Here is a 24,358-nt window from a genome sequence, read left to right as displayed (position 1 = left end):
GCAAAATGGAAGGAAAACACTGCTGCCCTGGGCATGCCCCTTGGCTTCTCTAAACTCCTCCCCACCCTGTTGCTTTCACTCCATCCTCCACTCACTACAGAGTAGTCATCGGGACAAGAGTGACAAGGACAGGTGAGGGGTGCCAGGAGTCACTCCATTTTAATCCACCACAGGCCCTGAATGCCGGACCTGGGGTGGGTATGGGCATGGTTTGCCTGTTTTCTCTGAAATGTACTTCCCCCACCTTCCCGGCCCTCCTCTGTACCTCACAGGCTGCACCCCCTTGGACCCAGGCCCCCCTTGCCAACTAGCTCCTGTCTAGTTTCAGACAGGGGGAGATTTCTAGCCAGAAATTGAGGGCGGGAGGAAGGAGAAGCCAGGGTATTTCTCCCCCTCTCTCTAAATCAGGGGGCACCCCAGGCAGTGGTTGTGTCTCCTCCATGGCTCTGGTCCAAATGTCCCTCCCTCCTTGGTCCCTCCTGCCACCTCTGGGCAGCCCTGCCATGGCTCTAGCTCCCACCTGGCATCCCAGCTCCAAGGCTCTGACACCATCATCTCATCCCTTGGCTCCTCCAGCCCTAGGATTGCTAGCAGTTTCCTGGGGCTACTGATCTTTCAGTTGCCTTCCCAGCATCCAATCCTGGGAAAGGGAGGCTGCAGGAAGGACAGAGCTGAGGGCAATGCTAAGCAGTGAATCTCTTGGGGGTGGGGGTGGGGATGGGGGGTGGGGATTGCCCTAGTTTCAATCCCTCCAATGGTTCAATCATTTCTCTAGCCCAGCAGAGGCTACAGAAAATCCATATATAAAGATTTTACAGCCAGCCATCTGGTTGGAAGTGCGGGCTTGCCTAGCACGAGGCATGGGATTGAAATAAAGGTCACTTGTCATTATCAAAAAGTGGTGAGTATTGACGGAGATTACAGGGAGGTCAGCCCCTCCGCCCCCCGCCCACACACACACACACACACACACACATTTCCCCACTGTTGCTGCCACCATGCCACTGTTCGGCCTTAATGCCACCTTCTGGATCTTCTGGGCCCAAACCTCCTGCCTGAAAGAGACAAACCTTCGATATGCAGGGAGGCCTAGTGAGCCCCAGCTGTGTCAGACTCCTCTAAGTCACCACTTCGGACCCTCCTGGTCTCACCAGGCTCTGGTTGCAGCCCTGTGTGCCTGGGACCAACTTCAATTACCTCCTGACCAGGGTTTCCCTGGTGATGCTACAGACCAAGTGTGTGCAACCTCACAAGTGCAGGGGAGTTCATGCTTGATGGGGTGAAGGCTTGACCAATGGAGGAAGGGAGCTGGTGCATGAATTTCCCCACCCACACCCCCTCTCCTGCCCCCCCCCCACCCACCCAAGGAATGATTCTGAGATGCCATTTATTCGGCTGCATCTTCTCTAGGATGAATTCTGCCTCCTTCTCTGCTTTACTTTCCTTGGCCCTCAATCTGCTTCCTAGAATTGCCTCTTTATTAAAATCTGGAACCAGGTCTGCTTTCTGGGGAACCCAGGCAGAGATCCCAGCCTTCTTACCTCTCTCTTTTTTCCCCGAGAGAAAAAAGACCCTTGTGCGACAGTAAGCCCACGGTCCTTTAATTACGGCAGACACACAGGAATCCCCTAGTATTCATGCCCCTCTTCCCCTCCCTCCCCTTCAACACTATCATGCCCACCTCCTCGTAATCCTTCTCCAGGGCAGCCATATCCTCCCGGGCCTCAGAGAACTCCCCCTCCTCCATGCCCTCGCCCACGTACCAGTGCACAAAGGCCCTCTTGGCATACATCAGGTCGAACTTGTGGTCCAGGCGGGCCCAGGCCTCGGCGATGGCGGTCGTGTTGCTCAGCATGCACACGGCGCGCTGCACCTTGGCCAGGTCACCCCCGGGCACCACGGTGGGTGGCTGGTAGTTGATACCAACCTTGAAACCCGTGGGGCACCAGTCCACGAACTGAATGCTGCGCTTGGTCTTGATGGCGGCGATGGCGGCGTTGACGTCCTTGGGCACCACGTCTCCGCGGTACAGCAGGCAGCAGGCCATGTACTTGCCGTGACGGGGATCGCACTTCACCATCTGGTTGGCAGGCTCGAAGCAGGCATTGGTGATCTCTGCCACGGACAGCTGCTCGTGGTAGGCCTTCTCTGCAGAGATGACCGGCGCATAGGTGGCCAGGGGGAAGTGGATGCGAGGGTAGGGCACCAGGTTGGTCTGGAACTCCGTCAGGTCCACGTTGAGGGCCCCGTCGAAGCGCAGGGAAGCCGTGATGGACGAGACGATCTGGCTGATGAGCCGGTTGAGGTTGGTGTAGGTGGGGCGCTCGATGTCCAGGTTGCGGCGGCAGATGTCATAGATGGCCTCGTTGTCCACCATGAAGGCACAGTCCGAGTGCTCCAGGGTGGTGTGGGTGGTCAGGATGGAGTTGTAGGGCTCCACCACGGCCGTGGACACCTGGGGGGCGGGGTAGATGGAGAACTCCAGCTTGGATTTCTTGCCGTAGTCAACCGAGAGCCGCTCCATCAGGAGTGAGGTGAAGCCTGAGCCGGTGCCCCGTCCGAAGCTGTGGAACACCAGGAAGCCCTGAAGTCCTGTGCACTGGTCAGACTGAAAGGGGAAGGGGAAGAGAAATGTGGGCCAGGAAGCTGATGGAAAGGAAAGAGCCAAGTCATGCTGTTTCAAATTCCCCCCCAAAATGCATTAAATCCTTGGAAGACTTTTCCAAATGCACAAAATAGATCCTCATAGGGAGGGCCCCCCCTCTCTCTTGTTCTTCTTCCTTTCTACAACCTCCTGAGGTGCCTGCACACAGCTCTCTTGAATCTCATGACATAGTCACTTTTGTGATCATAACTTGCCAACCCCGCCCAACTTCATACCTATTTACCCCTGATTTAATTTCACATGTTTCTGGAGGGCTTCCTTACTGAGATCAATAATCTAGGAACCTGATCCCCATCCTCAGTGGAGGCCAAAGTCATTCTCAGAGCCTTAGGCCAGGAATATTTGGATCCCTGTTTTTCACAGGGCCTTCTGCCCACATCCCTGCCATACAAGGTGATATTCTGGGAATGCCCGTGGACCTCCATAGCTTGGCCAGGCAGCCCGTGGACATGTTTGCCTTTGGTGGCCACTCTGCCCAGCCTGGACCAGTTGCCATAGGAGGTAAAGAGGACATCTGGCTTTAGTCTGGAGCCTACACCCTGTTTCCCCTGATCAGAATGGAATGCCCCTCCTCACTGGTCCTGATCCTGCATCTTTAAAACTCATGGAGGAAGCTCTCTCAAGGGCTGAAGCTCCTCTTCCTGTCTGGTGTTCAGATCCCTTCACTACAGAAATCCAGCCCTAAGCCCTTCACTCACTGGCTTCCGAATTCGGTCGGGTACCAGGTCAATGAGCTCTTTTCCAGTGATGTTAGCGACCTCGGGCCTAGCTATTGGCAGCGTCTTCCTTGCTGGTGATGAGCTGCTCTGGATGGAAGAGCTGGCGGTATGTGCCCATCTGAACCTCGTCTGTAATGGGCAGAGTTTTAGACACCCCTCCTTCCCTTGCAGCCTGGCTCCCCAAAGTTCCCAGAAGGGGCCGGGTCACTAGGCCCCAAGGCCTACCCTAGAGGAGCCCCATTCAGGCTGCTGCTATTGCCCTTGACTTTTAGTATTCTTCAATAAAAAGGAAAGGGATGTGAGGGATGTGGAGCGACCTTGAGACTCTGGAGCTGAGTGGCAGCAGATCTGTAGTTTAATTGGCTGCTGCAGCTGGGAACTACAAATTCTAGTGCTCCAGTTTCGGAGGACTCGCTGTGGTACCCAGGACAAGGTGACATATGTGGCAGGGACTGATCATCACTCACCAATCACAGTGGGCTCCAGATCCACGAACACTTCCCTGGGACACGTGCTTTCCAGCCCCAGTTTCACTAAAGAAGGCGTTGAAGGAGTCAGCCCCTCCACCGATGGTCTTGTCACTGGGCGTCTGCCCATCTGGTTGGATCCCATGCTCCAGGCAGTAGAGCTCCCAGCAGGCATTGCCAATCTGCACACCAGCCTGCCCCCACATGGACTGAAATGCACTCACGCTGAACGGGCAAAGGGCAGAGAACACTCTTAGCAGAGAGAAACCTGCCATGCCTGGATACAGTTCCCACCTGCAATCCTTTCTTGAGTGGTTCTCTCGCTGAGAACAAAGGTTCCTGGACTCTGCTCTCCTTGCCCCACCTCCCGTGTCTAAGCCTTTACTGATGGCTTTGAGGATCAACAGGCAGTGGCTCAGGGGGCTGGGGGCCAAAACCCACAAAGGAAGCAGATGTGGGCAGTTCCAAGATTATATAGTCTTTCTTGCTCAGTGACTAAGCATCGTGAGGAGTGTTGAGGGGGGTCAGATGAGTCTGGCAAAGCATGATAGTCAATCCACCCATGTTCAGAAAGAAATTAAGGACCCTTGGTGAGAGAAACAAGATCAGAGGTTTCAGGGATCAGAGGCCAGGGGGAGGTGTTGAAAGCAGGAAGAACTCTAGAATCGTGTTACAGCTAGAAAGGCCAGCAAGGAAGGGAAAAGTGGTCCTGAAACGGAAGGGGGTGTGCTGTCCTTTCCTCTCTTGGGTGTGCGCAGTTCTGGAGTGGAGTGGGGCTGGGGAAAAGGTCTTTCCCACATGATTCTAGGCTGGTGGTCAAAGAACTCTTGGCCCCCAAAGCAGGACTGGGATAAGGTGCTTGGTCCCAGAAATCCCAAAGGTCACTGCCCTTCCTGGGGAGCCTCATGAGAATCAAGAAGGTTTGACCCTCTCACTCCATCAAACATTTGAGCCTCTAGTATGTTCCTGACGGTGGGCTGACACTGGAGACGCATGGCATCTAATACACTGGCCCTCAGTAGCCCACTGTCCAGGGAAGGGAGAGTTTCATACACTAACAGATACATAACAGTGTGGCAGGTGGGATACCAGAGTATACCTTCATGCTCTGCTTGAGGAGTAATTACCACAGGCCTTAAAAACAAAATGAGGGGGTGCCTGGGTGGCTCAGTTGGTTGGGCGGCCGACTTCGGCTCAGGTCATGATCTTGTGGTCCGTGAGTTCGAGCCCCGCGTCAGGCTCTGTGCTGACGGCTCGGAGCCTGGAGCCTGTTTCGGATTCTGTGTCTCCCTCTCTCTCTGACCCTCCCCCGTTCATGCTCTGTCTCTCTCTGTAAAAAAAAAAAAAACCAAAAAACAAAAAACAAAATGAGCACATCCATCAGATTCACCCAAGCTTTAAGGCCAAACCATGTGGAGGATGTGGAGAAATGGGAACCCTTAAACTGTTGGTAGAAGCCTAATGTGCCACATCTCTTTTGGAGAAAAATTTGGAGAAAGAATCTTATCAAAAAATTTCTTACCAGAAAAGAAAAGCAAAGTAAGGAAGAATCATACAAGCGGATACTATTGATAAAAACCTTTAATGCGTAAAACAATACCGTGCATCATTTACAGATAAATGTACACTTTGCTGTATATTCTCGTAGTGTGTGTGTATTACAAAAATAAAGAAAGCAAGAGGAAATATTAACACTAAATTTGGAATAATGGTTCTCTCTGGTAGAAGAGGGAGGTGAATGCAGTTTGGAGAGAGATTCTATTTCTTAGGCTGGGTTACAGGTATTTATTATTTTTTCTGCCTTCCTGAGTATCTGGAATATTTCATAATTTTTAAGGAGGATGCTTTATCCATAAATTTAATACTTCTCTGACTTTTTAAAAAAATCATTTTTGAGAGAGAGAGACAGCGTGAGCGGGGGGGGGGGGGCAGAGAGAGAGGGAGACACGGAATCTGAAGCAGACTCCAGGCGCTGAGCCGTCAGCACAGAGCCTGACGCGGGGCTCGAATTCACAAACTATGAGATCATGACCTGAGCCGAAGTCGGACATTTAACCGACTGAGCCACCCAGGTGCCCGTTCTCTGACTTTTTAATATGATTTAACTTTTGATGATTTTTAAGATGACTGGGATTAATCCAAACATCATCACTACTTCTCTACTTGCCTTGAGCAAGAAGCTTCACCTCTCTGTGGGTGTCCCCCTATCTCATGAATTGGGACAGTAATAAGAGCCCCCTCCTAGAATTACTATGGGGATTAAATGAAAGAATGAGCGTACAAGTCGCTGGCTCACTGCATGACACATACAGGGGTGGGGGGCGCCATACATGTTGGGTCCCCTACCAACTCCCATCCTCCAATCCCTGCTGTCTAGTAAGAGAAGGTAATGAATTAAGCTGGGATGTAAGGATTTAGGGACACAGGACTCACAGAAATCCGCATATCCAGGAGGAGGTGCTGACAGGGTTTACCAATCTCCTGGCAAGGCCAGCACCGGCTGCTGCAACTTTGAGCCTGCCCAGGCTGTCTACAAAGTCAGACACCGTCTTGGCTCCCTTGACTGCTGGCCCACGCAAGGCAACTCTGACCTTTACTTGAGATGCTGGGAACAACGCCCCTTACTGTGGGGCAACAGGTTTGGGACAAAGAACTCAATCCCTGGAATCCCATAGACTTTGCATCAAACCCCCTTCCCTCTATGAGCTAAGACAAGTTACTTCTCTTCAGCTGCTCTAAGCCCTTTCCTTGAATGTAAAAATAGTACGACCTCTTACTCGGCAGCCTTTTCATTATGTCATTTAGTCCCCCTACGCTAAGCATTAATTATGCGCCAGGCACTGTGCTAAGCGCTCAACATACACTATCTCATTTAATTTGCACAACAACCGCTGTAGGTAGGTACTATCTTTATGCCATTTTGCGCATAAGGAAACTGACTCTCGGGGAGGTTAAGCGACTAGCTCTAGGTCATGAGCAAAACCCCTAACATTCAGAGTGGGGACAGTTTGGCTCCAACCATGCTCTTAACTCTTCTTCTACCCTTCCTGCTGGGGACCCTGGCAAAAGATATCAAATAAGCCCCATGTACAGCCAGCTCTCCGTAAGTGGGAGCACCCTCCCTTTCCCCCCTCCTCCTCACTCTCTCTACTGAAATGAGGGGTCAGGTCAGATGCATCAGATGAACAGGGCCATGAGGATGTGTCCCAAGAGCTGCGAGGTGGGATTAGAGGCCAACAGTGAATCTGCTGTGATGCTTCAGGTTTCTGGAAAAGTGCCTACACTTTCTGCTCCAGTCTTGCTTACCCCACACTCCCTACCCCTAAATTTGGAGCCCCGCAGCAGCCCAGCTCCTGAAGAGAGGCTTAGAGACATGTCCTCCACCCTTCATGTGCTCTCACATACCGACACACCTGGGGGACCACACTCACACCTGGAAGTCTCTTTCCCTCTCTCCACCTCACCTGCCCCCACACTGTGGCCAGGCAAACACTTAGACTCCCAAGGGAACCTCACATCACCCACCTGGGTCCACTAGGACCCTCACTTGCATGCCCAGCCCCCTACCCCTGCTCACCATGCTGCCTGGCTGGGGGCTGGCTAGGGTTGTCTGTCTGTCTGCTGCTTGATGGGAAGCAGATGTGGGTCTGTGAGAGATCCACCGCCAGACCCATCGGCTTCTTTATGGTCTCTGGTCGGCTCTCAGGGGGTATGTTACAAATGGCCCCAGGGGGGCAGGTCCGTTGACTTGGTTACCAAGCGCTGGGCATGGGCTCAAACAGGGCAGCAAGGTGAGGGGGTGAGCAGAGGAGGGGTTCAGCTGGTCACCCCACACAGGTACCCAGGCCCCTGGGTACACAGTGTCTGCTGCTCAGTCACACAATCCCATTTCCTGGTGGCTCAGCCGGCTGGCACAGGTGGGAGAGGATAAGGAAATCAACCCCCCTGAGCTCTAGCAGCACTGCCACCCCTGGGGTGGGTGAAGGCAGGAAGTGGAATGTGGGTGGGGCTAAAAAGAGTGCACTGAACCAGAAATAATGAGTCCTAGGGCCAGAGATCAAGCCTCAGGGCCTTCTGGTGGAAACTTGGAATGTTTTAGGACATAGGGAAGGAGAGCTCAGTCTTAGGGCCATCTCTAGCATTTAACATCTTCTTCCACCTCAGTTTTCCCATCTGTAGAATGGGGAGAGGTAGTGTTGTAAGGATGAAACAAGACAAACTTTCTTAAGTGCTTAGTCTAGAAATGCTGTTGTTCTCCCCAGGGAAAGCAAAAGGAGGAGCGGGGGCTCAGGGCTACTTGTCAGGCTCTCTTCCTATTCCAGACAAGTTGCTGCAGGCCTTGCCTGGCCTCATTTCCCCCCCTGGAGTCTCCCTATGGCCTCAGGCAGAACTTACGAAATACACATGCTAATCTCTCACCTTTGTATGCTGCTTTGTGGCTCTTAAGGTAGCTTCACCCCTTATCTCCTTTGAGTCCCTCCACAGCTCTATGAGGTAAGGGAGGCAGGGCCCCCATTCCCCTGATGAAGAAAAGGAAATCAAAGCCTCTTCCCTCTTGCCCAAGGTCACATGGGGGTTAATTAGTGGTGGAATTAAAATTCATCTGTGACTCAGGCTCAATGCTTCTTCCCTTTCCACAAGGCAGAGTTTCCACTGTCCCTCATCCCCCTCCTGTGTCTTTATTGCCTTCCTTTCCATCTTAAATTCCACAGTTAGTCAGGAGCGCTCCCTTACCTCCCCCAGCTTCAGCATCCTCTTTGGACTAAACCACAACCCTGGTTCTTCACCAACTCTGTGCCTGTACTGACCCAGCTAAACAGTGGCTGCAGAAAAACCCAGAACCAGACTTCAAATGTATGACCACTAACCTCAAATGGACTCTAATGCTGCCTGGAAACCACATTGTGTTTCTGCAGTCATTCTTTCAATTAGCAACCTTGGCCAAGAATAGGAATGCCAGATTTCGCGAATTAAAGAATTTTATCTTGCAACTTTATCCACGAAGCAGTTGCCAGTGTGAAATTTCAGTCACTGTGGCAAACGGTGGGGGAGTTATTTTGAGGTGGGGGCTTTTTCAGAGTCTTTCTCACCACCGTATGCCAGGGAGTGACACAATATCAAGATAGCTAACTCTGGTTTTGGCTGTGGACTGCAGTCTTCTCTCTGCCACCTGGAATTAAGAGGCCAAGATCCCCAGAGAGAAGACGCAGCCAGCCAACACTGCAAATGTAAGCAAGCTCTGCCTACTCTGGGTTGATCCATGAAGCCATAGACCTCAGGAATTATTATCCAGAAGGAGGGATTTGGGGCCCAGAGCGCCCACTGGGCCCCAAATTCTCTTGTCGAGCACTTCAACTTCCCAACTGGCTTTCAAAGTTGGGCATCTCAAGAGTCAACATAAGTGTCACCAACTCTGGAAAGAAAACTATCCTAAAGGTAGGCCGGGGAAAAGGGTCTTAGGTACAACAGACTGAAGAGACTGAGATTTGTAATTATACTAAGGTATCTGACTTATAAAATGAGAAGCAATCCCTATCTTAATTTCTTCAACAAGTATTTAGGTTTTTAACTTAAGCATGTGGGTAGAAGACTTGAAAACCTAGGACAGAAGCAGGTTTGGCAGGGAGCAGGGTGAGGGTAGGACATCGAGAGTTCTACTTTGAATGTGTTCCGTTGGAGATGTCTAACAGGCTTTCAAGTGATAATGTAAAAAATAAAATAAAATAAAATAAAACAAATAAGCACCTGAGTCTGAAATTCAACGTAAGTTACATTGGAGATGTCTAACAGGCTTTCAAGTGGTAATGTAATAAATAAATAAATAAATAAATAAATAAATAAATAAATAAAATAAGCACCTGAGTCTGAAATTCAGAGTCTGAAATGAATGCATAAATTTGAGAATTATCAGCTCATGGGTGGTATTTCTTTCTATTCTATTCTTTCTCTATGGTTTGGGAATGTATATACTCTAGTTCTATTCCTTTTTCAATAGCCTTAAAATGTTACAGTAACTTTTTATTAAGGACACCCGAATACACCTGAAAGTTGAGATAATATAATAAAAGCCCATATACTCATCATCTACCTTCAATAATTGCTCCTTCAGGAAGAAAAACAAATGAAGAAAAGAGACAGCCTGGGACTGAGCTGTGGAAACACCCATTAGGGGTAAGCCATCAGAGGCCATCAAGGACAGGCCAGGGAAAAACCAGGAGAGGGGCACGTCACTGAAGCCAAGAAGAAAGTGCTTCAAGGAGAAAGGAAGGATCGACGGTCTTGAACGCTGGTGAGAGGCTGAGAAAGATGTAGAAACATGACCTTTGGCTTTGGTCAGTTGGAAGTTACTAGGGATTTTGGCAAGAACATCTCAGTAAAGCACGTGAACCAGTGGACAGTGAAAAGGAGAGAAGACATGGAGATATTCCCTTTGGAAAGATTGTGCTGTGGGCAGCCAATAGATGCTCCAGTGTGAAGAAAATGGAAGGATGTGCACTAAGGCTCAGTTCCATCTTTTCCAGATGGAATTGGCAGAGATATTTTAAACTTTGAGGACCTTGCTGCACTGCTCCAAGATGGAGGTGAGACTCTGGGAAGGGGTTAGAAAAGATGGGCCTAACAATGGGCAAGGGAAGAGGAAGAGAGATCCAAAGAGAGAGTGGCCTGCTGGACACCTTTGTAGGGTAGATGGACAAAGCGGTGATTCAACTGGAAAAATGAAGTGCCTGGTATCATCTGTTGGATTCTGTACATGTATGTGAATGTCTAAATTTTCAATCTAGTAATACGGATTACCTGTACACCCACCCAGACATTATGGCCCTAATTCAGGAGATACGTACACACTCACAGTCATGTGCACACGTGCATGAATGTGTACACACACACTCACACACACACACAGAGTCAGAAGCAGAATCTATATTCCACTAACATGCCTTGGACATTTCTCCCGGCAGCCTTGTCTTCTCCATTTTCCCAGCCAGAAGGCCTACTCAGGGGTTGTAAACTCCTTGCTACAAGAGCCAGGGTAACATAAATATGTTACAGTTGAGCATATGATGGTAAACGGTGGACTGGGTGATTTGAAGCAGCTTGCTGTCCATCCTAAGAAGGTGGCCCCGCCCAGCTCCATTTGTTGCCCTACTTGTTTCCTACTGCTGTTGTAACAAATTGCTACAAACTTAGTAGCTTAACATAATACAAATGTATTATCTTACAGTTCTGGAGATCAGAAGTCCAAAATAGGTCTTATGGGGATTGCAATATTGTGATTTATAAAAATATATATTTGGTTATTCAGATGACCAAAATATATTCCTCATATATGTTTGGTCTTTGTCTAGGATTCCTGACTCACAGCTCCTAAAACCCTTGGAATTTCTTAAGTGTTCAGAGGGATAAAGGTGTCTTTTGCTATGCTAATGAGACTACTTTGGGGAAAGCACCTAAGGTTTGGGGCTGGTTGCCAGGGATCCAACCACTTGTTAAAGAGTTGGAACTTTCAGTCCCCTTTCCACCTCCCCAGAGGGGAGAGGGGCTGGAGATTGAGTGCAAACACCAATGGTCAATGATTCCATCAACCATGCTTATGTAATGAAGCCTCCATACAAATCCAAAGGGATGGGGTTTGGAGAGCTTCCGGGTTGGTGAACACATGGAAGTCCTGGGAGAGTGGCATGCCTGGAAAGGGCATGGAAACTCCTGGTCTTTTCCCCATACCTTGCCTTATGCATCTCCTTCATTTGGCCATTCCTGATTTATATCCTTTTATAACAGACGAATGATACAGTAAGTGAAATGTCTCTCTGAGCTCTGTTAGCCATTCTAGAAAATTAATTGAACCCAAGAGGAGCTCATGGAAACCTCTAATTTATAGCCAGTGGGTCAGAAGCCCAGCTAACAACAAGGGTGCTGGAGGTGCAGTCGTGTAAGACCAAACCCTCTACATGTAGAATCTGATGCTATCTCTGGGTAGATGGTGCCAGAATGAGTTGAATTCTTAAGGCACCCTGCTGGTGTCTGAGAATTGTTTGGTGCTGTATGGGAAAGCCCTCTCCATCCCCACCCCCACTGGAATTAATACCAGAACCTATTTAGGTATAAAAATGTGTTGGCAGAGTTGCCCTCCTTCTAAAGATTCTAGAGGAGAATCTGTTCCTTGCTTTTTCCTTGTTCTAGAGGCTGCCCATATTCCTTGACTCATGGCTTCTTTCCATCTTGAAAGCCAATAATCACATCACTTTGACCTCTGATCCTGACCTCTCCTTCCCTGACTCTGACCCCCCCCCCCCCACCCGTCTTCCACTTATAAAGAGCTTTGTGACAGGGCGTCTGGGTGGCTCAGTTGGTTAAGTGTCTGACTTCAGCTCAGGTCATGATGTCACAGTCTGTGAGTTCAAGCCCTGCACGGGGCTCTGTGCTGACAGCTCAGTTCTGGAGCCTGCCTCTGATTCTATCTCTTCCTCTCTCTCTGCCCCTCCTCCACTCATTCTCTGCCTCTCTCTGTCTCTCAAAAATGAATAAACATTAAAAAAAAATTTTTAAGATCTTTGTGATTATATTGGGCCCACCCAGAAAATCTAGAATAATCTCAAGATCTTTACCTTAATCACATTTGCAGTCCTTTGCTACATAAGGTAATATAGTCACAGGTTCCAAGTATTACAATGTGGACATCTTTGGGGGACTATTATTCTGCCTATCTCAGTTGCTATATAGGAATGCAGGCCTGATACAGCCAGATCTTCCAATTCTTTTCAAGATAAGCTAGACATCTGGATTTTTATATGACTGTGCAGAAAGAGTTAACACAGCAGGTTGAGACTGCTCCTTAGCAAGGTCTGCTTGTGGGGCATCTGAGTGGCTCAGTGGGTTAAGCCTCCTACTCTCAATTTTGGCTCAGGTCATCAGGTCATGATTTCACAGTTCATGAGTTCGAGCCTTGCATCAGCAAGGAGCCTGCTTGGGATTCTTGCTTTCCCTCTCTCTCTCTGCACACTCCCTGCCCCAGTAAGTAAGTAAGTAATAAACAAATAAGTAACTTGTAAACTTGGCTTTGGCTGGTGTCTGGGAACTTGGCTCTTTAGAGTGCTCCCAGTCGATGATGAACTGATCAGGATGGTTCGCTGAGCCTAGACAGTGTGTAAAGAACATGGCTGATTACTGAACAACTGCTTTCCTTCTAGGAGTCTGGAATTTTGGTACGTGCAAAGCAGAGGTGTCTCTGTGACCAGCCCTCACCATAAACCTTGATTGCTGAGTCTCTAACAGGCTTCCTTGGGCAGAAACACTGCAGGAAAATGTTGCTCTGTTTTCATCTTGGAGAAAGAGCATGCTGCGTGAGCCCTCCTGGGAGGGAGAGGGTATAGGTTCCTTCAGATTCCACTTGTGTCTTTTCCCCTCCTAATCCAGCTGTGTAGCCTTCCTACGTCACTGTCATTGACCTTAGCTGGGAGTACAACTTGATGTCCTGAGTCCTGTGAATCCTTCTAGTAAATCTCCTGACATGGGGATGGTCTTGGGGATGCTCCAACACAAAGACAATTCCTGATTTTTCTCATATTCTGAATGCTACGCGGATTAACACCGTGAGGACCAGACGAAACAATTCTGAGAGGGAACTTGGCCTCCAGACTGCCAGTTTGAAACTTCTGGCTTCTTAAGAATTCTACCCTAGTTTCACTCCCATCTCTGAAGTGAAGCAACTCCTCTGACACACATTTAACAAATGCTTACCCCCATGACATCCTAGGAACCAGGGACACAAAGATGAATAAAGAACATACAATCCTTACCTGGAATGAGTTTACAACCTGGAAGACAGACATGTACACAAATAACTGCAGCATGATATGCTATGCGCACTAAAGTAAATGAATAAGATGCTCTAAGAATCCAGACAGCTGTTTCCACTGCACTTTGCTGTGTATGTACACATCCCTAAATTCATCTGGTCCGTCCTCACTATCTGAAGTTGTTATCCCTGTTTCACAAAGGAAGAACCTGAATGTGAAGGTCAAAGAAGTTTAGGGTGTTGCCTAAGAGAGCTCAGGTCTTTTACAATACTCACTCTGCTGGAGTGGGGGTGCACAAGAGAAAAGGAGGGTCAGGGAAGGTCTGAAGGAGACCATACGTTCTGTAATCACCAAGGGTCTCCGTAGAGACAATGAGCCGGTTTCTCAAAGCAGCCTCACTATATGCCCTTGCCACTTTTCACTTTTATGAATGAGTCTTGGTGGCAAGTCTATTGGGAAAAGAGACCTGGTCATACTTCACTGTGTTCCCTTCCATGCTTTTCCTAAGTAAGGTGCCAATTAGCTATTTTGTAGGTAGGAAGTTGCCATTGCTAGTTTTTCATCCTGCTGTGCTGTCCCGTCAGACAGCTCTGGCCCTAAGGAAACACTGTGGTAGGTGAGGCAGGTCAACCTCTTCCAAACGACTAGCCTGAGAGGCAGGTTCCTTCTGGACATTCCAATGGGCACAGGGGACATTTCCTGATGATTTCCCCAGTGAAGGGAGACAGCTAGAGAATGTATGGCGTGTAAGGGAAAGCAGAAGTAGATCGCAAAGCCCATTCCCGCAAGAAATGGGGATGGAATGGGGGAAGAAGGAATAGCTTCCGTGGAGGCCTCTGCCTGAGCGTTAAAGGCGTTACGACGCAGGTCACAGATCCTGGCCATGGCCTAGGAACAGGAGAAGATGGGAAAGTCGAAATCAGGCGCGATATCAAAATCTCCATTTTCTATTTTCCTCTTCAGAGTCAACAAGCATTTTGATTCCTCACAATAACGCCGTCAGTGCGGAATCAGCGTCTCCTTTTCGCCGATGAATACGCCAAGGACTCGGTGAGGTGAGGTCACGTGCCCAAGGTCACACAGGGCAGTCAGGACAGGAATCCACGTCCTGAAGGCTTCAGTCCAGAGCTCCGGCGGTTCTGGCCGCAGGGAAGCGGGCAGGTGGCGGTGGCGAGGGCTCACTAATAGTGACGGCGCTGATGACGGGGCCACAGACCGGCGGCCAGCCGGCGAGCCGCGGCAGATTCCTGGGGTCGGCCCTCGCAGGCAGGCTGCGGGGGTTGGCTCCGTGGGGTACTCTAAGGGATCCGCACCCTGGGGCTCAGGCTGTGCAGCTCTTGGTCCTCGGCCGCCCACGGGCGTTGGCGAAGGCCAGCCGTCCAGGCCGAGGACCAGCAGGCCGTGTGCAGCTGCAAAGGGTTCCCCCGGGACTGGCCGGAGCCTCCGGGGAGGCGGGGCGGGGAGGACACGGGCGAAGTCTGGCTGCAGCCACCTCGCAAGGGCAGCCTGTACAGCACCCGGCCTAAGTCAGGACACCTGGGCGATGGGCGCCCGCATGACTCAGGTGCTGGCGAGATGCGCCCTGGCACCATGCCCTGCGTCCCTGCAGCGGAGATCCGGAGCCCAGAGTGTCGGCTCAAGACCTGGAGCGAAGGGTTAAAGCCCGGGTCTCCACTCCTAGCCCATGCGAGACAGGTGAGACCAAGACGGGGAAGGGGGAGGGGACCCTCCCTGGCCCCACCCCTCGAGGCCGCCTACCCTTCGGGGGCGTGGCCTCCGGGCCGCACAGCCCTAGTGGGTGAGCGCAGTGCGCGGGCCCCGCCCCCCGCCTATAAGAGCGGTGCGGCACTGCAGCTAGCGCAGTTCTCACCGAGACCCGTCACCCGGACTCTACGTGAGACCCACCGCCCGGACTCACCATGGTGAGTGCGGCCCCGCCGGGATCGCGCCAGTCCCCTTATTGCCCTTCTCCTCCTTGGGGGCCCTTCCTCCCGGAATGCTCCGGACCCTCCATCCGGCGTTCCGGGGCTCGAGGAGGTGCGAGGGTTTGTGCATTCCCCCACCCCCACTGTCTTGGTGACTTTGACCGAGTCGTGCTGTCCACTTTTGGAGGCTGGGGAAGAGGGGTGGAGTGGAGTGGGATTCTTCGCTAGCCGAGAGGCTGAGAGGAGCCCTTCTGGAAATCGCCTCCTGCTCCACCAAGCATTTGTGCCCTAACCCTCCTGGGGGGAGTCGCAGTCCCGCTCCCCGTCCTTTCCGCGGATGAGAGAGACCCCCTGGGCGGCCCTCCGCCCCTGGCCTCCCCCCCACCGCGACCCCCGCTCCCCGGAACTGAGCGAACACGTGCTTAGCACAAGAAGGTGGTAGGGGGTCAGATTACTTGGTTCAGCATCCCCTTTTCCTCCGACTGTGTGTGCATCCCTCCTACCCACAGCCCTCCCCCCCCCCGTGACTCAGCACCCCGCTTCTGAGCCAGGAGGGGTGGCAGGAATGGGGTTCAGCCTCATGAGGCGAGTCGGCCCCTCTCCTGCCCGAGCCCAGTGAACGGACGGGCAGAGACAGCTGGCGCTGAGCGAGAGCGCGGGCCCAGGCCAGGTTGGGGGGAGGGGAAAGAGGTGTGTGTAGGGGGGTGGTATTTATAGCCCGGGAACGGGGGCCGAAATCCAATCTTCGCTTTCGGCTGGGATGTAACTGGAAAGAATCTAGAAGGGGGGGGGCGATTGCGGGACCGGGGGTGCAGGATGGCGCTCACCCTGCGCAGGGCAAGGCGGGTTACCTCTGGGGCCTCACCGCAGGTTCCGCTTCCTTTTCTGGGTGTTTGGAAACCGTCACCCCGCCATTTCGGTGTTGGGAAGGGAGGCTGCGCGGGCCCTGTGCCGCACCACTTTGGCTCTTTAGGGGTTAATTTCAGACTGGCAGGGATGAGCCTAAGGCAGCCGGTGCCCCAGTGCCCACAACCCTTTTTGCCCGCGCCTGCCATCTGCACCCTCTGCTATTTCCGTGAGGGCTGCGCGATGGGTGAAGGTGGTGAAGACACCCAGAGTGTGGGGGTGGAGGTGGGGAGAGGAGCCAGCTGGGATTGATCTCCAGAGCCAGATGGGATTTAAAGGTGTTGGAGAGGACACCCTGATGGTCAGTGTGGTCAGTTGATGCCAGACTCGAGGGCTGAGACACCTCTGCAGCCCACAGGAAAGAAAGGGGGAGAGGGTTATATGAAATTCCAGCTGCTCATCCTCAAAGAATTAGTCAAGTTGGGGGGCTTCTAGCTATAAACTCATGGCCTTGGAAAACCTGTCCTTTCTCAGGCTCTTGAGAAAGGTAGCTTTGGGAGTATAAATCTGAAAATGGCTGAAAAGTCGCTTGTCCTTGTCTCAGAGTCATTGCAGTATCTGCCCGCTTTTCGTGTGCACTTACCCTCTCTGTCCTCCCTGAGTGTCTTCTGAGTGTGGCAGGGTCATGTGGAGCCACAGCTCTTACTTGACAAGGTCCTCACAGGGAAGTAGACTGAAGGGATTGGTTTGCCCTACTGGGTGCCTCCAGTTGTTAAGTCCTATGTGGGGCAGCCTGGGCAGGCTGCCAGCCTCTTCCCACCTCTGCCCAGCCCCAGGCGTCCACTTTGGCCAACCGAAGCATCCTGGCTGGTAGGTGATAGGGTGGGAGAGAAGCTCATGAGGTGAGGGCTGTAGATGTGGGGCTTATGCTGTGTTCCCTCTCTTTATACCTCAGCGTGAATGCATCTCAGTTCATGTGGGGCAAGCAGGTGTCCAGATGGGCAATGCCTGTTGGGAGCTCTACTGCCTGGAACATGGGATTCAGCCTGATGGGCAGATGCCCAGTGATAAGACCATCGGTGGAGGGGACGACTCCTTTACCACCTTCTTCTGTGAAACCGGTGCTGGAAAGCATGTGCCACGGGCAGTGTTTGTGGATCTGGAGCCCACTGTGATTGGTGAGAGGAAGATGGGGTGGAATTGAGGGGAGCAGAGAGGGACTCTAAGCTTCTCTCTGGCGAGATGGTGTCTAGGCCTGGCTTTCCTGGCCCTGCAAACTCTTTGTGCCATCTCTCAAGCTGAAGAAGGCGGGCTGATTGCAGGCCAGGCTGGGTGGTGGGTGTGGGTTTCTCTCACAGGCTGGTATCACAGGCTTACAGAAGGATGAGCTTTTCCATACATCTGACCGCAGCTACCACGCTGGGGGAGGGAGGTCCCTGCTGAGCACAGCCTTGTGGTTTGTGCCCTAACGATGTGTTTGTGCCCTTCCAGATGAGATCCGAAATGGCCCATACCGGCAGCTCTTCCACCCAGAGCAGCTCATCACGGGGAAGGAGGATGCCGCCAACAACTATGCCCGTGGTCACTATACCATTGGCAAGGAGATCATTGACCCCGTACTGGACCGGATCCGCAAGCTGGTGAGAATTTGGGATGGAAGGGAGGGAGCTTTCAGACGATGCTAATGGTCAGGAACGTCTTTTTTCAGGATCCATTTCAGGGGGTCGTCTCTAATTGTATGTGTTCCTGAGCACGTTCCAGACTCTGGGTCTCTGCCCTGAGTCCTGAGAGATTTTAGGCTTTTGTGGAGCCAGAAGGTAGAGTTTCTCAGGCCCCTCCCCCACCTACATTGCTGTTTCTCTTTCCTGCCTTTCAGTCTGACCAGTGCACAGGACTTCAGGGCTTCCTGGTGTTCCACAGCTTCGGAGGGGGCACCGGCTCAGGCTTCACCTCACTCCTGATGGAGCGGCTCTCGGTTGACTACGGCAAGAAATCCAAGCTGGAGTTCTCCATCTACCCCGCCCCCCAGGTGTCCACGGCCGTGGTGGAGCCCTACAACTCCATCCTGACCACCCACACCACCCTGGAGCACTCGGACTGTGCCTTCATGGTGGACAACGAGGCCATCTATGACATCTGCCGCCGCAACCTGGACATCGAGCGCCCCACCTACACCAACCTCAACCGGCTCATCAGCCAGATCGTCTCGTCCATCACGGCTTCCCTGCGCTTCGACGGGGCCCTCAACGTGGACCTGACGGAGTTCCAGACCAACCTGGTGCCCTACCCTCGCATCCACTTCCCCCTGGCCACCTATGCGCCGGTCATCTCTGCAGAGAAGGCCTACCACGAGCAGCTGTCCGTGGCAGAGATCACCAATGCCTGCTTCGAGCCTGCCAACCAGATGGTGAAGTGCGATCCCCGTCACGGCAAGTACATGGCCTGCTGCCTGCTGTATCGCGGAGACGTGGTGCCCAAGGACGTCAACGCCGCCATCGCCGCCATCAAGACCAAGCGCAGCATTCAGTTCGTGGACTGGTGCCCCACGGGTTTCAAGGTTGGTATCAACTACCAGCCACCCACCGTGGTGCCCGGGGGTGACCTGGCCAAGGTGCAGCGCGCCGTGTGCATGCTGAGCAACACGACCGCCATCGCCGAGGCCTGGGCCCGCCTGGACCACAAGTTCGACCTGATGTATGCCAAGAGGGCCTTTGTGCACTGGTACGTGGGCGAGGGCATGGAGGAGGGGGAGTTCTCTGAGGCCCGGGAGGATATGGCTGCCCTGGAGAAGGATTACGAGGAGGTGGGCATCGACTCCTATGAGGACGAGGATGAGGGAGAAGAATAGAACAGCTGCCTGGAGCCCATTCACTATGTTTATTGCAAAATCCTTTCGAAATAAACAGTCTCCTTGCACGGTTTCTTGTCCCCTCTGTGAGTGCTTGAGCTTCTGCTGCCTTCCTCTCTGTGCTGCTGCCGCTGCCACTGCTTCACTGCTTCTGCTGCCGCCCTCATTCTTTGCTGCCCATGACCCCTTTCCCTTCCATGGCTGAAGGTGAGATCTGCCAAGGGGTCCTTGCCAGGCCCAGGAAACGTGACCTCAGGGACCTTGATGTAAGATCCCAGGGGCGCCCAGGAGAGTAGAGAGGAAAGGAGGACTGAATCCCGGACCTGTCTGTCCAGCCACAAGCTGTTGAAAAGATACGAGTTCTCACTTCCTTTCCAATTAGAAGTTTAAGTCCAGCAGTTTCTGTATTTGAGTTAGACTGCTACCCTATTCTTCCTGCTGCTTCTGCATTCACTGACTCTGGAAGCTTGGCCCGGGCATCTCTGTGCGTGATGAGGGCTTGGGAGCGGGGCTGGGCTGGCCCACAATTCCTGGGCACGGAGCCTAGTCATAAGCTTGGGGGATGGGAGGGGACAAGGGCGATCTCCTTGAGTTGTGTCACTGCACCTCCGAGCAGCTTTGCACAGCTGAGTGTCTCTCTTGCTGCATTGCTGGGGCCTAGGGCTGTGCCATTAAAAGTCAGGTCATCTCTTCTCTGTTTGTGCTCTCTTTCTGGCCTCAGCCTCTATGCTAGCTGGGGGGAGCCTCCTGCCAGGGCCCTGGAGAAAATTCCAGCATTGCTAATAGGCACCCCAGGACCCACATCGACGTCAGCACATGGGGGTGAGCATGGGGGGAGGGAGAAAAGAAGCTTCGATCTCAGGAGCAGGAGATGCCAGCCCTGCCCTTGCCTTCCCCTCCCTGGTGATTCAGGGACGCAGTGCCCTTCCCTAGGGAACAGTTCAGCCTAGCAAAGGCAGGGCCCCTGTTTACTCAGCAGAGTAGACAGGAAGTGGCAGCTGGATACTGCCACACCAAGTGGCCTCATTAATCATTAACCATGTGTGAGCTAGAACCATCTGGGAGAAACTGTGGGCCATAAGGCTGCCACCTCCACTCCCCTTGCCCCCAGGCTGAGGCCGGGAGACCTGTTATGTTGTTGTCCCAAAGCTTCCTCAGGTGTCTCCACCCAGGAGCCCTTGCCTGGCAAACCGGCTGGGCTGCTTTGACTCAGCTACCCACTCCTGGGAATGAAGGAAAGAATTGAGTGTGCTTCTAGGGAGCCCTGGTCCCAGTTCTTAGCACAGAGGCCAGCTCAATCCAGAACAGCTTTAAGTGTTTGACCAAGGCAAGCTCAGAGAACTGCCCGCTCCTGGCTAGCCAGATGTAAGGTAAGGATACCTGCCTCCTCACGTGGAATGACGAAGTCCCACCACCCTTTGCTACACCAGTGTCTCTTCCCAGTCTGTTCCCTTGGAAACGGCAGCCAGACCTTGGGCCCCTGGCACCTCTTCTCACTCCAGGAACAATGAGACTAAGATCCACACCAAGCTGCTTTCACTTTATTCTTCTTTTTATACATTCTCTTGCTCCCAGATGTGGAGGCAGACCATGATGTAAGCTCAGCAGTCCTGCTCAGAACCTGTCTCGATTCTATCAGTTTCCCTTTCCCCATTCCCCAACCCTGTCCACCGCAACTCAGTCTGTCCCCCTGTTCAGTTGTTGCTCTTTGAGATAAGCGAGCAGAAGCAGAGACAGACGACTGAGTTGACTGTCCCCACCCACCTGCCCCCAATTGCAAGACAGCAGTCCTGGAGAGAACACGTGGAGATTCTAATAAGGGGATGGGATCCTCCTTCCAAGGCCCAGGGGCCACCTCAACATGGCCACTGGTTTGTTCAGATTTGGGTGGTGTGCTGGCCCAAAGCCGGGGGTTGCAGTGCCTCCAGCTGACTGAGAAGGAGATGAATGGGAGGACGCTGCTGGGGGTCTACAGTCATCATGGAGGCCAAGAGCTGCCGCAGTGCTGAAGAATGCCTGTGGAAGGAAGCGGACAGGGTGACCAGACAGTCCTCATTCCCTGTGCGAAGGTTCCAACTCCACTAATGTCTGGGAGCAGTCTGAAGTGTTTGGTGGCCCTTTTATTGCTTACCTGGGACTGTGCGGGATGCTTAGTTGGTTTTGCACGGCAAGGGCCACACTGTCACCCTTCTGGAACACCATGTCATATGGGCCCTCCCCAAACATCATGGCATATAGCACACAGCCTAGGGACTGAGCACAACTTGGTTATTCTTTGACAGGGGACCAATGGGGGGGATACCTCTCCTCTTAATTCTGTAGTGAAATGTGACTGCATAAGCTAAAAAGATTATGCTGACCTCAGCCACATGACACCAAACCAGGGTCCAGAGAAATCACCAGGTAGCTGGAGGCTTCTGTACCCCTCGTTTAGCCACTGCCTTCAGGCCTGACATTTAGCTGTACTCACTCTGTTCAAAGAGCGGGATTATACCACTTCCTGAGCAACTGAGTATGGTGTCAGTGACAGCTCCCAGGAAGGAAGTCGAGGGGGATGGGGACACATGCAGTTCCTAGGGCCCCATGCACTCGAAAACAAAGACCTGCCTCTCTACTTCACAGCAGGTACAGAGTAGCATTCCTCTCCCCGCCATACTCCTGCCCACATGTTCCTCACCCAGACATCGGTCCGCTCATCGATGACACAGTGGCTCTGCACAGAGAAGAGCTCCGGGGCCCGGTAGGAGATGGTGCATCTCTGGGCTGCCCAGTCCTGGAACAGTGGCCCCACAACTCAAAAGTGGGGCACAGGTCATAGTCATGTGACCAAATTGGGGCATACACCGGAAGAAGTTGCGATGGGGAACAGGAGGGCAAAGGAGCCGGACGCTCTGTTACCTGCAGGGCCAGAGCCTGGCGGGAGCCCTCCACATGGATGCAAGCTTGATTCATGGAGCCCAAGTCCATTAAAACCGGTTGCCCCTCATCTCCAAGCAAGATATTGGTAGGCTTCAGGTCCCTGTAGGGAAGTAGAAATGGCCCATGAGCATCCCTGGACAGGGAGGCTGGAATCCCTGAGGGCAAAAGAATCATGGGGATTGTTCCTTGGGAGGAGAGCAGAGACCTCTTGATCCTCTTGGTGAGGCTCTTCCTTTCTGCCCCGTAAATACGCACGGCCCTCCCACTGACCTGTGGGCATAACCTCTGGCATGAATGGCCTCAAGGCCTCTGCAGATACCGAGCAGCAGCTGAAGGATTTGATCTTCAGTCAAGAAGTTGCCTTTGTCCTTCAGCCTTTCTATCTCATTCCACAGCGTACCCCTCTGCAACACAAGTTTTCCCACAGTTGGAGATGTTTTCTGAGCCTCTGATCCCGGACCCTGATCCCTTCCCTGTGTCACAGCCTATCAACTCTTTCACTGCACGCACTATACACCTCACATTCCCACCTGGGTTCCTCTAAACCCCAAATCTGAAGTGGTCAAACCCAGGACATGACGTCTGCTTCCTAACATGCTTGACTACTCACACAGCCCTTGGTAGATGGCTTTGTTGCAAGCCCCTCCACTGCCAGGAGACTTTCTGACCTTGAAGAAGGGTAGCAGCAGCCAGGCTTCATGTTTGGTGCCCCGCTCTCTCAGACAATAAGCCACAAGGCGAAGGATGTTGGGGTGATGGAAGAGGCGATGCATGTCTGCTTCTCGTTGGGCCTCCTCCCGATCCTGCTGCTCGTGACACAGGATCCGCTTCAGGGCGTAGAAGTGTCCATCATGTAACCCCTCCACTAGGTCCACATAGCTGAACCCACTGTGGGCCAAAGGGGTCAGTGAAGGACCACGGTCATCTCCCATACTGCTAGGGATTCCCTGGAGGGAAGAGGTGGGGGGGGAGGGTATCTTTCCCAGTTGGCAAAAACCCTCCCAAGATGTGGCTTCAAGAGGAGTGTGACGATTTTACACTTTGGGCTCAAGAGCAGGAACACAGTAATCTCTGCGGTGCTTTGATCATAAGGCAGTGCTCTGCACATGACAAACGCTCCATAAATATTAAATGAGTAACACTCAACATTTACCAAGTGCTGTGAACCAGTCACTGGGTGAGATGTTTTATATGCATTATCTCATTTAATTCTTACAACTCCATCAGTGACAAAAAAAAAAAAAAAAGTATCTCCATTAAGGAGATGAAGAAACCATGGGTTTTCAAGGTCACACAAGGCGGATCCAGGAGGCCTGGCTCCAGAATCCACTGTTTTGACTACCGTGTCGCTAGGCTGTGACAGGTGAGCTAAAGGATATGTTAAGAGGATACTTCTAGGCCCCTATCTTGTGCAGACTGCTGTCCTTCAATCGCCATAACGCTGGGGACTACTAGCTAAGTGATTTCCAAACACTCACCCCTCCCCCAGTTTCTGGATGAAGAGGTAGCGCTTATTGTCAATGATGACAGTTCCCCGAGAGCAGACACACAGCGCGTGGCCCATAGTGTCTCAGTCATCCTCCTCAAGGGCGGTCTGAGGCTGCCGAAGGCTTCGTCCAGGTTGAGTGGGCTCTTCCAGGGGATGCTCTGGGGGCCCAGCGGATCATGCTGGAAGGAAAAAAACGGCAGAGTCGTGGGTCAGGGACAATCCAGACGACCCCTGAAGTACCAGGAGAGCTGGGGCCCAGGTCCCGGAACGTAGAGAAAACGGGCCCTGGCGACGCCAACTCCAAGAAGGTTGGAGTCAGGTGCCTTAAAGCCTCCGGCCACACAGCGACTACCAGGCCGCTTCTTCCAACCCCAGCCCACCTTGGAGAGGCCCCCGCTCCCACGGCCATCGGGCCGCCACGGCAGGGCAGAGGGTAGTTCCGGGGGGTGCGAGGCCCCAGCCCACCTCCAGAAGGGCCCACCCCCGGCCTCGGCGCGCAGAGCCCGGGGAGAGTCAGCCCCGGATCCCCACTGACCTGGCTCGGGCTGGAGAGAGAAGCGAGAGACCGGAAGAAGTGAGTACGTCATCATTCCGCGCCGGCGTAACGGCCCGCGGTAGCCTAGCAACCGCTGGGCGTATGGATGATGTGGGGGCCAGAAGCAGAGAGGCCGGGGGCGGGCTAA

The 24,358-nt window shown here is 52.6% G+C and overlaps 2 protein-coding genes and 1 pseudogene across 4 annotated transcripts; 1 reads left to right on the top strand and 2 right to left on the bottom strand.

Annotated features, from left to right (window-relative positions):
• Nucleotides 1–1,585: 1,585 nt before the first annotated feature.
• Nucleotides 1,586–4,234, bottom strand: LOC106970091 (tubulin alpha-8 chain-like; annotated as a pseudogene).
• Nucleotides 4,235–15,410: 11,176 nt separating this feature from the next.
• Nucleotides 15,411–19,340, top strand: TUBA4A (tubulin alpha 4a). The gene is made up of 4 exons (XM_027050193.2): nt 15,411–15,570; nt 17,375–17,597; nt 17,911–18,059; nt 18,296–19,340. The coding sequence occupies exons 1-4, from the start codon at nt 15,568–15,570 to the stop codon at nt 19,265–19,267; spliced, it is 1,347 nt and encodes a 448-aa protein (XP_026905994.1). The 5' UTR covers nt 15,411–15,567; the 3' UTR covers nt 19,268–19,340.
• Nucleotides 19,341–20,807: 1,467 nt separating this feature from the next.
• On the bottom strand, nt 20,808–24,338 carry STK16 (serine/threonine kinase 16). 3 transcript variants are annotated; one of them, XM_015066644.2, is made up of 8 exons: nt 24,211–24,338; nt 23,665–23,854; nt 22,855–23,074; nt 22,457–22,590; nt 22,166–22,286; nt 21,945–22,040; nt 21,399–21,520; nt 20,808–21,283 (listed from the first exon to the last, which is right to left on the bottom strand). In XM_015066644.2, the coding sequence occupies exons 2-8, from the start codon at nt 23,748–23,750 to the stop codon at nt 21,145–21,147; spliced, it is 918 nt and encodes a 305-aa protein (XP_014922130.1). In that variant the 5' UTR covers nt 23,751–23,854; nt 24,211–24,338; the 3' UTR covers nt 20,808–21,144. The 3 variants fall into 3 exon arrangements, with proteins under 3 accessions (XP_014922130.1, XP_014922131.1, XP_026906006.1); XM_015066645.3 differs by lacking the exon at nt 24,211–24,338 and adding an exon at nt 24,056–24,204; XM_027050205.2 differs by lacking the exon at nt 24,211–24,338 and adding an exon at nt 24,141–24,190.
• Between the last annotated feature and the right edge of the window lie 20 nt (nt 24,339–24,358).

This window comes from Acinonyx jubatus, chromosome C1 (assembly GCF_027475565.1).
Source record: "Acinonyx jubatus isolate Ajub_Pintada_27869175 chromosome C1, VMU_Ajub_asm_v1.0, whole genome shotgun sequence".
Lineage (NCBI taxonomy): Eukaryota > Metazoa > Chordata > Mammalia > Carnivora > Felidae > Acinonyx > Acinonyx jubatus.
Note: the sequence above shows the minus strand (reverse complement) of the source record. Positions and strands in the feature narration are given on the sequence as shown.

What these genes read in the sequence shown, in the direction of transcription:
- TUBA4A (XM_027050193.2), top strand. An exon ending in TCTGGAGCCCACTGTGATTG is followed by an intron (nt 17,598 to 17,910) that starts GTGAGAGGAAGA and finishes GTGCCCTTCCAG; the next exon opens with ATGAGATCCGAAATGGCCCA. An exon ending in TGGACCGGATCCGCAAGCTG is followed by an intron (nt 18,060 to 18,295) that starts GTGAGAATTTGG and finishes CCTGCCTTTCAG; the next exon opens with TCTGACCAGTGCACAGGACT.
- STK16 (XM_015066644.2), bottom strand. Translation starts at nt 23,750, where the DNA reads ATGGGCCACGCGCTGTGTGTCTGCTCTCGGGGAACTGTCATCATTGAC. An exon ending in ATCCAGAAACTGGGGGAGGG is followed by an intron (nt 23,075 to 23,664) that starts GTGAGTGTTTGG and finishes TTTGGCCCACAG; the next exon opens with TGGGTTCAGCTATGTGGACC. An exon ending in AGCATCCCGCACAGTCCCAG is followed by an intron (nt 21,284 to 21,398) that starts GTAAGCAATAAA and finishes TTCCTTCCACAG; the next exon opens with GCATTCTTCAGCACTGCGGC.